Source organism: Carlito syrichta, unplaced genomic scaffold (genome assembly GCF_000164805.1).
Source record: "Carlito syrichta isolate Samal-C Ts95f unplaced genomic scaffold, Tarsius_syrichta-2.0.1 Scaffold117767, whole genome shotgun sequence".
NCBI classification, from domain to species: domain Eukaryota; kingdom Metazoa; phylum Chordata; class Mammalia; order Primates; family Tarsiidae; genus Carlito; species Carlito syrichta.
This window is the reverse complement of record NW_007061863.1, coordinates 219,425-235,164: the sequence shown is the minus strand read 5'-3', so window position 1 is coordinate 235,164 and position 15,740 is coordinate 219,425. Positions and strand designations below refer to the sequence as shown.

General features: G+C 53.8%; 1 protein-coding gene across 1 annotated transcript in view; it reads right to left on the bottom strand.

The window, feature by feature from the left end:
* The window catches only part of P2RY2 (purinergic receptor P2Y2), a 6,983-nt gene extending 122 nt beyond the window's left edge, over window positions 1-6,861 (bottom strand). Inside the window, exons 1-2 of the mRNA XM_008074550.1 lie at window positions 6,661-6,861; window positions 1-1,019 (exon numbers count right to left, since the gene is read on the bottom strand). The exon at window positions 1-1,019 is cut by the window's left edge and continues 122 nt beyond it. Of these exons, the coding sequence (XP_008072741.1) occupies window positions 1-1,015 (1,015 nt within the window). The 5' untranslated portion in view covers window positions 1,016-1,019; window positions 6,661-6,861. The remainder of the gene's footprint in view (window positions 1,020-6,660) is intronic.
* Between the last annotated feature and the right edge of the window lie 8,879 nt (window positions 6,862-15,740).

Here is a 15,740-nt window from a genome sequence, read left to right as displayed (position 1 = left end):
GCGCCGGGGTGGCAGGGTTGGGGTGGGCGGGCGGCTTGGCGTCGCGGGCAAAGCGGACCAGCCTCTGTCCGGCCAGGAAGTAGAGCACGGGGTCAAGGCAGCTGTTGGCGCTGGCCAGCGGTCGCGTGATCTTGTAAGCCATGTTGATGGCGTTGAGGGTGTGGCAGCTGAGGTCCAGCGAGCCGAAGAGGTCAATCCAGCGGAAGGAGTAGTAGAGCGTCCGCGTGACGTGGAAGGGCAGGAAGCAGAGGGCGAAGACGGCCAGCACCACGGCGATGGTGCGCACCGACTTGCGCTTGGCCCGGGGCAGGCCTCCGGTGGTCCCGTGGGCCGGCTTCAGCAGCCGCCGCGCCATGAGCACGTAGCACACCAGGATGACCGCGCAGGGCACCGCGAACAGCAGGCCCAGCATGACGGAGCTGTACACCACGAAGTGGCCGAAGAGCTCTCGCGCCGAGGTGTCGTGGCAGGTCACGCGGCCCCCGCGCGCGCTGGTGGTGACGAAGTAGAGCACGGGGGCCTGGCAGGCCAGCACCAGCACCCACACGGCCGCGGCCACCCGGCGGGCGTAGCGGGCCCGGCCCCAGCGCAGGGAGCGCAGAGGGCCCAGGACGCCCAGGCAGCGGTGCACGCTGATGCAGGTGAGGAAGAGGATGCTGCAGTAGAGGTTGGTGTAGAAGAGGAAGCGCACCAGCTTGCAGAGCACCGTGCTGAAGGGCCAGTGGTCGCCGCCGGAGTAGTAGTAGACCAGCAGCGGCAGGGAGGCCGCGTACAGCGCGTCCGACACGGCCAGGTGGAACATGTAGGTGGTGGAGGCGTTCCAGGTCTTGAGGCGGCACAGGAAGACGTACAGCGCCGCGGCGTTCAGGCACAGGCCCAGCACGCACACCACGCCGTAGGACACCGGCAGCAGCACGTACTTGAAGTCCTCGTTGAAGCGGCACCGGTAGCCCAGCTCATCCCCGTCCCAGGTGCCATTGATGGAGCCATTCCAGGGGCCCGGGACCGTCCCCATCGCCCTGCAAGGAAGGGAGCAGTGAGGACAGCCGTCAGGGCGGGGAGGCGCTCCACAGCGGGCCTGACTCACCCACCTGCCCACGGCCTTTGGCTTGGGTCTGGACCCAGCACCTCCAAACCCTGGAACCTCGAGAACGCGTGAGATGCAGTGAATATCAGGATCGCGTGATTTTCGGACTGGGGAACGGGGGCGGGCACGCAATCGCCCAAAGGCCAGAGCCAGCCTGCCAGTCTGTTTTTGTAAATAAAGCTTTTTTGAAGCACAACCATATGCCTCTGTTTACAGAGTTGGATAGTTGTGACAGAGCGCACGCATATGGCCTGCAAAGTCTACAATATTTACTATTTTACCTAAACATTTTTTTGGTGAACCCTGCTTCGAACCTCAGGATCACAGAGTTCTAAATCTAAGATTCTGAGCTCTAGAATCTGAGGCACTGAGGGTGCCAGAGGGGTGGTCTCAGATTCATGAGAGAGGCCTGGAGGTTGGCTGACCCTGCTTCTCACCCAGATGCTGAGGCATCTGCAGGCCCGTGGGCATTCCATAGCCTCCTGGCAGGGGTGAGGGTGGCTGTTACAAAGTTCTTTCCCTCAGCGTGTCTTTCTTTTTTTTTATTTTCCATGCAACTTTCATTTCACAATAGGGATGTGTTTCAATAGATTTCTGTATCTCTTAACAATAATATGGCTACTTTTCTGTGTCATTAAATCTTTTCTCACAATCAGTTTATTTTATTTTCATATTATTTTTAAACTTTTATTTTAAAGATGTAGGTTACAATTCAGGGTTAGGTACATCAGTGGTCATCGTACAGGTAAAGTTTGGTTACCCTTATTGATGCTGTGTGCCCCTCGCCTCCCCTGGCTGTGTCCCACTACTGTCAATCTCTTTCTTACAGTATTATGATAAATGTTTAGGGTCTCAGCTTGTCTTTCCACTCTCTGGGGAGGCTCTCATACTGTGCCTGGCATTTTATATTTGAGGAAGTATTTCCAAAGAGCTCCATCTTCAGTTATTCATTCACTCAGCAAACTTTTTTTTATATACTCCTATATTCTGGCACTTTTTTTTTTGAGCCAAAGTCACTCTGTTGCCCAGGCTAGAGGGCAGTGGGACACTCATGGCCGCTGCAGCCTCCATCTGCTGGGCTCTGGGGAGCCTTCCGCCTCAGTCTTCCAAGTAGCTGGAACTACAGACGTGTGCCACCATGCCTGGCTAATTATTTTTTTGATTTATTAAAGAGATGAGGTCTCACCAAGTTGCTCAGGCTGGTCTCGAACGCTGGGCTTGGGCAATCCTTTTACCTCAGCCTCCCGAAGTACTGGGGGGGATTACAGGCATGAGCTACCGCACCCGGCCTATTCTGACCCTTTCTACATCTGCAAATAGCAGTCCTGCCCTCCAAGTCTGTGAGATGGAAAAGCAACATTCCTGAAGCTCCCAGGGAAGTCTGGGGTGGAAATGGAGAGGAGGGACAGGGGGCTTCTTTCATGGAGAAAAATTTCATTTGCATGTTACCATCACTATCGTGCTGTTCCCTTACCTTATGAGCATGTGACACCCAGGGGACTGACCACCCAGTAAACAGCAAGTGCCCAGAGGGAAGCTTGTCCAACTTCCTCTTCTCCCCACCCTACCAATGTGACCAATAAGAGCTCTCTCTCTCTCAGCTGGGATGCAGAGGACAGACATCTCAGTCTGGAGGGCAAAGATGTGCCCAAAGTTCCCGGAAGGTAGGCTGGAGATCATAGCAGGAGTCCCAGGTGGGCAGAAAAACACAAAGAAGAACTTTCTAATAGTGTGAAGTGGCAGGAGAAGCAAACACTTCCCCAAATCTACTATAATGTGTGCTTTGTAAAAGTTACTTCAGGCTGGGAGCAGTGGCTCACGCCTAAATCCCAGCACTTTGGGAGGCCGAAGTGAGAGGACTGCCTGAGTCCACGGGCTCGAGACCAGCCTGGGCAACTTGGCAAGATCTCATCTCTACAATAAATCAAAAAATTCGCTGGGCATAGTGGTTCGTGCCTGTCATTCCAGCTACTTGGAAGGCTGAGGTGGAAGGATAGACTGAGCCCAGCAGGTTGAGGTTGCCATGGCCAGGAGCGTGCCACTGCTCTCCAACCTGGACAACAGAGTGAGACTCCAACTCAAAACAAAACCAAAAAACAACAGCAAAAGGTTACTTCATTTGCTTGTGACAACATGGGCGTCAGGACATCATCTCCAGTTTTCCAGTCAAGAGGCTAAGACACAGATCATTTAAGTCATTTGGTCAAGGTCATGCAGCTGGCATGGGCTGCAACACCTATCCAGATCCATCTAACAGTGGAAGGGACTAGAAGGAGGAAGGTGATGAACTCCCTGTTTACAGGGGTATGCAAGCAGCTCTCCAGCAGAAGGGCAGAAGGGCTTGTGCCCTGTGTGCGCATGTCTGGAAGGATGGAGAGGGTAGATGATGTGTAGTTCCTCCCAACCCTGAAAATCTGGGCCATACAATTCCCCTCATTTTCGACCCTGGGGTCCTGAGAGACTAGGACAGCAGACTCTGGAGGGCCAGCAACATTCCCTTCCCTAGACCCCAAGTCTACCACCTGGCCCTGGCTTCCCAGCAATAGTTCAAGGTCCATGAAGTTGAGATTGGGGAGGCTAAGGGGGCATATAGATCCCTCAGTTTCTCTTCTATCCCTGTGCCCTTGGGCCTTCCCTGTCTCTTGTTGTCAGCAAATATTCACACAGGGGGAAGGAGGCCCGCACCCTTGACTCCCTGCCGTGGACACAGATGGTTCCCCAAGGAGCCAGGGCAGAACCAGGGTGAGGAGCAGGGAGAAACTTATATGGTGCCAAATTATGAGGGGACAAGGAGAGGATGGGACCCCGGCAGGGCTAAGTGGCTGGAACCCCTCTTGTTCAGGGTCAGGACAATTCCTACACTCCAGCCCAGTGCCAGCCTCTACCTCTTGGAGGTAGAAGAACCACTACATTGGCCTCCCTCCTCCAGTCTCAACCTCCCAGCTTTCCCCAAAAAATCCAGAGAAGCCTTTGTAAAAGACAAAGTCATCCCCCTGCTTCAAACCCTCCTGTGGCTCCCGCACTCTCAGAAGAAAGCCCTGCTCCTCAGTCCGGTATTTGAGGTTTTCATAACCCAGCCTCCGCCAACCTCAGCCGCCTCATCCCCTGTGACCTGTAGGTTCCTGAAAGTGTCCAACACAGTCCCCTCCCAGCCTTAGTTCCTGCTATTCCTTCTGCCTGGAATCTATTCACGCCTCTCATCTCTACCTAGTGAGCTCACAGCTCTTTATCCTTCAATATGGCAAACTCCAGTGATGGAGAACCCGGCTCCTGGAGTCTGAAGGCTTTTATTTCTTCCGCTGTAAAATGAGGCAATTACTGGTATCTCCATCATGGGACTGCTATGAGGATTGAGTCATTTGTCTGGAATGTTTGGAGTAGAACCTAGCACACAGTAGGTACACTGTGGCCTTTCCCAGAAACCTTTGGGAAGCTCTCAGGCCACGGAGGAGGAGGGACTGAAGGTCCTGGCTAGAGGCTGTGGAGGGGGTGAGTATGGTGAGCCAGAGGAGTGACACTGAGGCCTTGGCTGGGGCAGGCCTGGAACTCTGAGAGGAGACAGTTTCCTGGTGGAGGAGAGGTGGGAGAGGGGAAATTCGGTGTCAGCCGTGGTAAGCATGCGGACAGACGCAGGCTGGGACCAGTGGGTCTGGCGCTTTGAAAGGCAGGCTGGGAGCTGCTCATAGAAGCAGCAGGAGGAACGTAGAGAGGCCTGGGTGTGAGAGCTGTAGAGAAGCTACATTTCCTCCTGAGACAGAGCTCCCATTTGGGAATCGGTAAGCCTAGGTTCGAGTCCAGTTCTGCTACACAACTCCAGATGACATCAGGCATTTCCTTCCCTCTCGAGTCCCAGACCTCTGGAGGTCAAAGCCCCCAGCCTAGAGAACTGCAGCCCCCAAGTGTCCCCCAGGAGGGCCTCTGCTCCACTTGAGACAAGGAATAGGGCTTCCTCCATGCTCTGGGCGCACATCCCAGGGCCCCCTTCATGCTGCTGCTCTGCTTCTGCCCCAGTGTTGAGGCCTGGCTGGTCTCTCCTCAGAGCTCGGGTCAGGCCCTCATCTTCCCTTCATAGTCAACATTTCATTGCTCTGCACGAAGAGCTTCCTGCTAATCTCTGATGATGGAATCTCTGACACTGAGAAGAGGGTGGAGACTTCCCTGTCTCCCCATGAACGGAGGGAGCTGCCCCTTCCACCTGTTTTAAGACATCCTGGCCTCCACCCTCCCAGGCCAGCTGGGGATTTCATCACTGTGGCCCTGGTCCAGACTGACCCTTCCTGCTCTGTCCCTCCACAGGCCGGTTCACCAACCTGTGAGAACATCTTTCCTAGCCTAGCTCCTGCCTTAGGGAGATAGCCAAGTCCTCGGCCCTCTCACTCAGGCCATTCCTCTGCCTCTTCTTTCCCTGGCTGCCCACCCTGGGCTCCCTAGAGACAGCTCCACCTGATTTCATCTAACACCCTCACTAGTCCCTCTGTACCCATTCTGGCAGGCTCTGCCCTGAGGAGCTCCCTGTCTTGAGTGGAGATGTAAGTGTGGGCTCGTAAGGGCTCTTCCAGGCTCCCTGCTTTTGTTCATGCTGTGCTTTCTGTCTGAAAAGCCTTTCGTGAACCCACCCACACTGCACTCCATCCTATCAGTCTCTCACGGCTCTTCAACCATCACCTCATCTCTGAAGCTCTCCTGCTAGACCACCCCTCAGAGATCCTTGTACCTGGTTAGTGATTTGTCCTTCTACCCTCTACGCCAGCACATTCCAGGTACACCTTAGGGGCTGGGTCCCACTGATACTTTCTTGTGTCTCTATCATCCAGCAAGAGGCTTGACCCACAGAAGGCATTATAGGAATGAGTGAATGAACGAGACAAGCACGAGATGTTATGGAAGCCCAGAGTAGGCTGAGCTTCATCAAGGTATCTCTCCTTTCCCTTGCTCCTCTGAGGGCCTCTTGGAGGACAATGATGCGGAAAGATTTCTCAGCTGCTGACCCTGGGTGGCCAAGGGGCAACACGGGGTTCCCAGGGCCCAGCCCACTCGGATCTGCTTATGCCTAGACAGGCCCCTGGACTGTCGCTCCTTCAAGAGTTACAGAGGCCCAGGAGACTCTGCCCTTCTCTGGAGAGGCCAGGAAGGCACTAGGGGGAGGGAATTGGACCCAGGCATTCCAGAGCTGGATCAGATGTCTGCCACATGATTTTACCCGGCTTTGGTCATGGGTCAGTCTATGCAGGAATTCTCCACCCAGGAGCCACCACTGCCTCCCACCCTACTTTGCAGGTGCCAGTCCTGGGCATGCAGCATGTTCATTCCATGCCCCACCCCTGCCCCTTAGTGGACGTGGTCACAAAAGTTATACCATTTGTTCAAGGTCACACTGCCAGGCATTCAGAAACTTGGGGTTGACACCCAGGGCTGCCTGGCTCCAATGCCTGAATTCATCACAGCCTGTGATGAGGGATCAGGGCAGGGTGCCTGCCTTGGGATCCCCTTGACCTAACCCCAGTTCAGTGCCTACACGCACAAATGCATACACGCACTTGCCCAGGCCTCCCAGCCAATGAACCCGTCTGTACCTGACCAGCCCCTGCTCTCGAGGTCAGGATGCTCAGCGCCTGCTCAGGTTCCTCGCTCATGAATGCACACGCCTGGACCAGGCTGCAGGGGGCTCTGCAGGAAACAGGAAAAACAGGTCCCCAGACCTGGGGCCACGCCCAGTCTCCAGCATTTTTCAGGACAGGCAGTGCGGGTGCTGTGCTGCTGCCACAGGGGCTCCTGAAGACACAGGCAGGTGGAGACAGCGTGGGCTCAGGTTCATGGGAAGCCAGCCAGACCAAGCCCTCCCAGGGCTGCCTCCACTGCTCTAACCTTTGCCCCGAAAGAGGCAGAGACGTGACCAGGTGTACTTGTCCTGGCCAGAGTGCCCTCGGCACACCCACACCCCAGTTCACATGCTCCAGGGATGGAGGGTTCACAACCTTCCTTCCCCAGGCACCCCCTTTCACAGGAAGGTGGTTCTGTGGGGGGAACTGTCACCCCCATGTCCTGCAGAATTGAGCCCAGCCTCCAATGTCCCCTCCTTCTGTCCTGATTCTGTGCTTCGCCCCATAGCAGGAAATGGCCAGTACTCTCCTTGCCCAACGTGCACTCTATTGTACTTCAGCCAACACACTTTTGTCCAAGTCAGATCTCTATCTAGAATGCTGCTCCTCCAAACTCCCACCTCTAAGCACTCCTCCATGGGTGTTATAAACACACGCATGCACCACACCTAAACACACACTGACACAGACACACCAAGACATATCCATGGATACGCAGGGCATACATAGTCATAAGCAGAGAGATGTACACACAGAGGACACATTGACACACACACACAGTCTAGACAGGCCCTGTAACAGCCTTTAAAAATCACCTGTGCCAGAGTAGGAAACTGAGGTCTAAGGCCTCACAGTAAGTCAAGAAGAGAGGATTAGAATCCAGCCTTTCTGAATTCTGGCCATGGTGTTCATCTTGTCCTAGAGCCCTTCACACATACCAAGCACAGGGCTTCAGGGAGAATATGACTGCCTGGTAGAGGGACCCCTCTGTGCAGGCAGGTTCCAGCATCCACCAGGACCTCAGACACATCACAGGAGAAAAAGATCACCCTGGTTGGGGGGGGTGTGGGGTGTGACTCAAGTCTGTAATCCCAGCACTTTGGGAGGCCAAGGCAAAGGGATTGTCTGAGCTCAGGGGTTCGAGTTCAGCCAGGGCAACTTGGTGAGACCTCTTCTCTTCAATAAATCAAAAAATTAGCCAGGTGTGGTGGAACATGCCTATTGTCCCAGCTACTTGGAAGGCTGAGGTGGAAGGATCACCTGAGCCCAGCAGGTCTAGGCTGCGGTGAACATGAGCATGTCACTGCATCCAAGCCTGGGCAAGAGAGTGAGACTGACTCAAAAAAAGAAAAGAAAAGAAAAAAGAAAAAGAACACTTTATCCTGAGCCATCTTTTTCCATCTACGCCATTTCCCTAGAATAAGGAGTGGCCTGTGACAGCCTACTCCAAGGTCTCCAAGCAGGAGGAGCAGCACAAATGGGGGGATGTGAGAGAGATGGGGGTTGCAGGAATAGGGCGGAGACGGGGGCTGTGGGACACGCTCTGGGCCCATGTTTACCAAGTGTGCCTTGCCAGCCATCTTGGACTGATGTGGCCGGGTGCTAGCTACTATCTGACAGTCTACTCTAGAGTCTGTGACAAGGTGAAGCAATGTCACCTCTTCACCCCACCCCACCCAGACACACACCCCATCTTCTCCTTAGAAGATCCTTGACTCGACAGGCTAAGGTGGAGCTTGTCACTTTCACAATGTCACCCTCCCATTTCTGAAAAGGACCTCTACTATCTCCCCAGGGTTCAAACCTCCGATACAACCTTGACAACTTCTCTCTCCCCTAGGCCACTGGAAGCCCGCCACTGGAAGCCTGCCACTTACCAAGTCCTGCCAGTTTTCTCAGGAAGTTCCTCAGACACGCATCACGTGGTCCCTGAACTGCACCTTAGGCCTGTACTTCTCTTCCAGGCCCCAGCCTCCTTACTGGACGCCTTGCCTCCACTCCTGCCCCGTCTGTCCAGCCTTCACACTGCAGTCACATGGTTTTCCTAAAACACAAATCCGACCGCATATTACTGAGTTCAAAACCCTTCCATGGCTCCCTAGTGCCCTCAGGCTAATGTCTTAGCTCGTCAGTCTGACACCCAGGCCCTAGCTGATCTGGTCTCTGCCATCCCTACAGAAAACCCACCCTTTTGGCATCCATCCTCATCTTCCTGTCTCAAGCACATCTATAGCAGTCTCATGGTCACACCTTTGCTCAGAGACACCCTTCCTTGTCTTCTAACACCCCTATATCGCAAGAGTTTAGCAGCATCTCTGTGCCAAGCTCTCTGTTAAGTGGCTTCATACATCTTTTCTCATTGAGTCCCGAGAGACTTAGAGAGGCTCAATAACTTCTCCAAGGCCACAAAGCTAGCAAACAGCAAAACAGCTTCGGTCGGTCTGACTTCAGAAGCTGTTTCCCTGACCACTACTTCCTACCTGCAAGGTCCACTCTCCCTCTCCAGGAAACTCCCTGACCGTCCCTCTTTGAACTCCACAGCTCTGCCTGTCTGGTCAGTTCTCCATCAGAGGAGTGCCTGACTGGCAGTGCCCGTGATTAACTCTTCTTAGTATTTCCTTAGTGTGAAGTGGTCAGGATGATTATTGTACTCATCTCACAGGTAGAAAAATGAAGGACAGGCTGAGCACGGTGGCTCATGCCTGTAATCCCAGCACTTTGGGAGGTGGAGGCAAGAGGACTGCTTGAGCCCAGGAGTTTGAGACCAGCCTGGACAACATAGCAAGACCTCATATCAAAAAAAAAAAAAAAGGAAAGAAAGAAAGAAAGAAAGAAAAACTAAGGCCAGAAAGGGGTAGCTCAAGGCCTCACCCAAAGTCACCTGTGAGTTAAGGGCAGAGCTAAGTCTAGCATGCAGATCACCTGCCCCTTGACCTGGCTCTGCCCCTCCCACAATCTGGGTCTTTTCTCGGTGGCCCTAGGCTAGTGAGCCCAAAGCCAGGAGGAGGGGATGGGCAGTTCCCAGGCTGCTGGGGAATTTCCTGGGTGGTTGGACAACATTCCAGCTCCTCTACTAGGGTGGCTCTGGAATGTGCCACCCTACCGGTCTGGTGGATCCTGTCCAGCCTGACACGGGACAGTGACCTGTTACCACTATGGAGACCCCTGCTGCCTGTCTCTGTCAGGGGTGGGATACTGTGAGAGGGAACAGAGTGTGTACCCAGAACCCTGTTGAGGGGGCAGAAGAGGGTACTCAGGAGGTGGGAAATCCCAGTTCTGCTATTCCCTGCTGTAGGACCTGGACAGGACTCTTAACCTCAAAACTCAAATCTCAATTTCCTCTCAATATCAGAAGAGTATCTGCCTAAGAGGCTTGTTGAGATAGTTTAAATTAGATGATTTAGACTCCCTTTATGAAATAATAGAAGACAAGCAGGTGGAGAAGGCAGAGAGGATGGGGGTATCTCAGGAGGCCAATGGGGGGAGAAAATCCCACAGGGGCTACCAGTAGTGAGGTCACAGGCAGATGGATCAGTTTCCCCTAGGGCCACCCTCAGGGGAAGGCAGGTCAGGGACCTGCAGCAGGTGCCAGATACCCACCACATTGTTCTCTTTCACCTTTCACAAAGGTTGCCCTATCCATGTCTGTCCCTGTGCAGGACACTTGGAGACTCTGAGGTAGGACAGACCCTTCCCTGATCTCAAGGAGCTCACTCTCAAGGTGGTAAAGAGGGACACTCAGAAACAAGGACAGTAATAGGGTGATCAGGCCTAAAGGAAACCAAGGAGGCCCCTATCAGGAATGGAGGGTGATTAGGGAAGGATTCCTGGAGAAGAGGATGCCTGATCTGCATTTTGAAAGGCGTGTAGGAGTCAGCTGGGTACAGAGGGGAGGAGCAGACTGAGTAAAACCAAGGCAAGAGATGGCATGTCATGTTTGAGGAACTGTTAATCATCCCTGTGGCTTGTGGGGAGTGGAGAGGGCAAGGCTAGGTTGCACAGGCTTAGGAGCTTAAAAGTCAATCCTGTCCCCTCCCAAATGTCCTCCAAGGGGCTGCAGGCCTCCCAGCCTTGCCTGACATACCTCTGCAAGGGCTGATCTGAAGAAACAGCTGAGGGGTAAACTCAGATGCTATCAGCCAGTGCCGCTGTGGGATGAGGCCCCTCCTTCAGAAAGCCCTTGGGTTGTAGCCCCCTCCAGGAAGCACTCTCCCTCTTAGGAGCCCCTAGGCTTCTGTCTGTGGGGGCCGCTCTCCGAGGCTGAGATCAGAGCATCTGAGTGGGTGGCTATCAGATCAGTCAGGCTTACAGGTCAGGAAGCCAGGACCCCTGCAGAGGAAGGTTGGGTTTTTATTTTCAGTGTGAGGTTGAGCACTCAGCCCCTAACCCAGTGCAGAACTCCAAACTACCCCTCTCCCCCCTACCTAGCACAGCCCAAGACAGGGCTACAGAGATGCACTACTAACAAGGTTCAGAATCACAATGCCCTGGACTTCAGCCCTATCTATCCCTCTCAAATGCCTCTAGCCAGACTCAAAAGCCAGGAACCCTAGCTTCAGGTTTAAACTTGGAATTCTCTATGCTGTGCAGTCTTGGTCAACTCAGTCCCCTTCTCTGAGTTGTGGGTTCTTCACTGGTCAGACAGGGAGAATCACTACTACACAGGACAGTTCGTGAGGAATGAGTCAGACAAGGGGCAAGCAGGTGCTCCATGGTGCCAGCAAATCATGCACTGTCCTGATGTAGAGGCTGTGTCTGCCTGTCAAGGCAGAGACACTGAAACCCAGGAGCCCATGTTGCTTTTCGGTAGGAGGGCCTTCCCAGGTGTCCTCAGCAGAGGGTTAGAGGTCATAGCCAGAACCATCAGGGAAGGCTTCTGGAAGAGGAGCTGTGATCAGGTTGGAGGAGGAACAGGAAGCGTCCATCTTGGGGAGGAAATGGGAGAATGGAAAAGCCAGAGTGGAAGACAGAACAAGAGCTTAGCCCAGGATGCACGAGATCTGAGGTGCTGAGACTGGGGGCCACCAGGACTCTGAATTCATTGGTTCTCAAAGTCCAATTCCAAGAGTCTCTGTTTCTGGGAGTAGATGCTAAGTGCCTCTTCAATTCTATTACTCTTTGCTCCTGACAGCCTCTGACTTTGGGATTCTCAGAACTACGGGAGTCTGGACTTAGAGTAATGCAATCATAAATGACATTCCCAGGAGCCACGAAGTCGCAGCAAACACTTGCCAATGCCCTTGTGTGCCTAGCCTCAGAGGGACCCTCTGAAACCAGACTCGGATCACACTCTGTTGGGCCCAAGCTGGTTGGAGAGAAAGACACAGACATAGACCAAGTCCACTTGGGTGACAAAGCATAACCAAGAGAAGCCCAGAGGCCATGTAGCGTAGGGCAATTCCTACCCAGCCTGGAGGAGATGGTTAGGGAGAGAGTCCCAGAGAAGAGGTCATTTGAGTTGGGATATGATAGAAGATTAGGTGTTTGTCAGGTGGACAGAGGTGGAACCACATGGAAGGTGTATAGGACTGGGGAGCTCCTGTAAGAGGGGGAGCATGCTTCCCTGCCCACAGCCCAGCCACAGCAAGAGTCCTTCTCCAAGTTGGGACTGGGTACTCACCAGGAGACTTCCCTTAGATTGGGAGAGATGAGATAGCCCTTTGGGTCCCAAAAGTCTAAGGGAGATCCAGGTCTTTCCTTGGGGGGCAGCAAGGACAGTGACAAGGTACAGGGTAGAGGCCAAGGAGCTTCCCAGCTGGGCCCAGGCTGCTCACCCTCCCAACAGAAACTCCAGCTACTTCCTGGATCAGGAATGACCCAGACCAAGCAAATAGGGAGACAAGGGCAGAGGAGCTCCACTGCTCAAGAACCAGCTATGGCTCTCCATGGAGCAAGACCCTTCTTCTTCTACTGTACACCCACTTTCACATGGTCATTCACTTCCCAAGTACTCACTGACACCTCCTGTGTGCCCAACCTGTGCTAGGTGATGAGAACAGAAAGAGGAAGCAGGGATGGCCTGGCCTAGTCCTGCGACAGACCTCTGGATAAGCACAGAGGTCAGAGTGGGCTACCATGGCCTACATCATGGCCCAGTGGCAGGGAGAGGCCAGGCCAGAGGACCACAGGGCAGCCCAAGAAGAAGCTGTGGCCGAAAGCGTGCACCAGACAGGACCACAGAAGGCAGTTTTGAGGCAGATAGCTTGAGCAGAAGGCATTAGGGGCATCTTCTTCTCCCCTCACCAGATCAGCAAGGCTTCTCTGGTCCCATGGGCTGTCCCGGGAAGGTGTTATTTTATCAGCTTTTGGGTAATTAGTTCACAAAAAGGCCCAAAGACAGGTTCCTAGACCAGAATCTAAGCTCCCTTCAGAATGGAAGCCAGGCCTCACCCTGATGGGGTTTCTATCTCAGATGGGTAAGCTGGGGCAGGTAGACAGGACTCCCCGATTTCACTTCGATGTGGAGACCTTGGGCAAGATACTCTCTACACCTCTACTTTCTCATCAGCAAAATGGAGATAAATAATTCCTTCCTCAGAGGGCTGTTGGAAGATAAAATGAATGACTTTAGTAAATTGTTACTAGTATGCTATCTCTGCAGAGGGAGGATGGGGAGGAGAAGGTATTCAATAATTAAATTGAACTGAACCCTTGCTATTGAATCTGTGTTCCCTTACAGTCTTCAGAATGCATTAAGTCTATGAGTGCCACACGCCTCCCCTGTGCATTGCACTTTAAAACTTAGAAAGCTCCTTTGTCGGTGGCTCAGCCTGTAATCCCAGCACTTTGGGAGGCCGAGGCAAGTGGATTGCCTGAGCCTGCGGGTTTGAGACCAGCCTGGGAACTTGGCAAGACCTCATCTCTACAACAAATCAAAAATTAGCTGGGCGTGGTAGCGCGTGCCTATAGTTCTGGTTACTTGGAAGGCTGAGGCAGAAGGATCACCGGAGCCCAGCAGGTCGACGCTGGGGTGGCCGTGAGTGTGCCACTGCACTCCAGTCTGGGCGATAGACTCCAACTCAAAAAAAAAGAAAGCTTCTTTGTGACAACTGTCTTAAGAATCCTCATAGAAACTTTGCACTCAAAGAGGGAAGGATCATCGTTCCCAATTTACAGATGGCAAAAATGACACCTAGAGAGGCATGATGGCCGTTCCCATGGAGTCACTCATGAGGCATGGGTGATGCCCTCACACTCTCTTAGCTAGTCCTTGGGGCAACCAGAAGCCTCGGAGCCCTGTATGTCCTGGGCAGGTGAGGGACTGGGGTGAAGGAGCCACAGCCTCACTCTGCGGCCCAAGCTTGGCCTCCACTTCTGAGGGTTCCCCCTTGTGATCCCCCAACCCCTCTGACCAGACCCCAGGACAGCCAGCCCAAGGCAGGGAGAAGAGGAGAAGGAACAACAGCATTCCATGCCAGACTTCCCCATGCAAATACTCTTACATGCAGTACCTTACTGACTCTGGCCTCCTTTTCAGACACTAGCAGGGTAGGAACTGTCTTATGATCACTCAAGTTTGGGGCAGAGCTAGGATGAGATCAATTGCAGGTCCCCAAATTCCTCAGCAGCAACATCTGAGAGCTCAGGGGAAAGTGTCTGGCAACGGGGCAAGGGCCCACTTAGAATTTAAACAATGCCTGGGTTGGTTCTGGTGTCAACATCATGAATGCCCTGACCTCCCTGTACTTGGCAGTATTCAATCCATTCTGCACTCTGCAGCCAGAGAGATGTGTCTGAAATGCTACTCGGACTATGCATCTCCTCTGCTCACAACCTTCCACAACTCCCTATTGCCTTCAGGCTAAAATCTAGGTCATCACCTTGCATACTCTGGGTCCTGCAGTGCCCCAGACCACACTGTTCTAGCAACCTGTGCCACCCACATTGACGAGATTCTGGTTTACCCTTCCATGAAATGATATGGGGAAGCTGGAGCTGGAGACAGGGGATGGGCTGCTGCTGCTCTCTCGGTTCAGCTCAGCCCTGTGCAGGGTGCTGGAAACACAGAAATGAGTGAGACCCAGTGTCTGCTCTCCAGGAGCCCCCAGATCTGAGGAGAGGGAGGAAGGGGACGGATAGTCTAGGGCAGGACCAGGGCTGTCAGCACCAGGACTAGGGTTGGGGGATCAAGGAAGGCTTTGCAGAGGAGGGGACATCTGAGCTGGGTCCCAAGTCTGGATCTTTCTCCAGCTGAGGAAGGCAAGAGTAGGAGGATGTATCAGGCAATGGGTATAGAATATGTAGTCAGCCAGAAGCAGGAAGCAGGAGACTACAAGCGGACACTTCAGGGCAAGGAGTCAGGCAGTAGGGGTGGCTGGAAAGGCTGGCAGGCCCCATCCTTAGGCCTTCGTCCCAGGCTGAGGGTCCAGGCTTGCTCCTATGAAAGCTTAGCCCAGGGAGGGGACCAGTGGGGACTCTGGTTTCCAGAGGCTCCCTCCAGGGACTGACGCCCACCCCCAAGCTGTGAGCCTGCCCAAGGGGACACTGGTGCTGACCATGACCCTCCATCAGCTCCTCAGCAGTCCTCAGCTTCCACATCATTATTATTCCCTTTTTATAGATGAGGCCACTGAAGCTAAGAAAACAGACGCTCTGCCCAGAGTCACAGTGGCCAAGGCAGGATTGGAACACAGGTCTCTGAGTCTCCACAGCTTTTTTGGTGAGCCCTGTCTGCTCAAAGAATCTTCTTCCTCCCTCTTTCACCCACAGACTTGCTGGAGGCCCCACCCCAATCCTCAAAAGTTCATCATTACTCCAGCCTAGCTCCAAAACAAACTGGGTAGATCAGGGTCGCTGGGGAGTCCAAGCTAGGAGGCATGGCAGCCGCCAACCCCAGGGATCCCACGCTGGCAGTGCTAGTCCCTGGCAGGACCTGGCCCTCGGAATGGGCTCCTAAAGGACCCCAAGCCTACCATTGGCAGCCCTAGTGGGGAGGTGGTCTGGGTCTTTCTCCTGACTGACCCTTCCTGCACTACCACCTGCCAGATTAAAAGTCCCCTGACAGAGGCTTAACTGTCCTTCCTCACCACTCCCTCCACCCCCTCCCCCTCCCC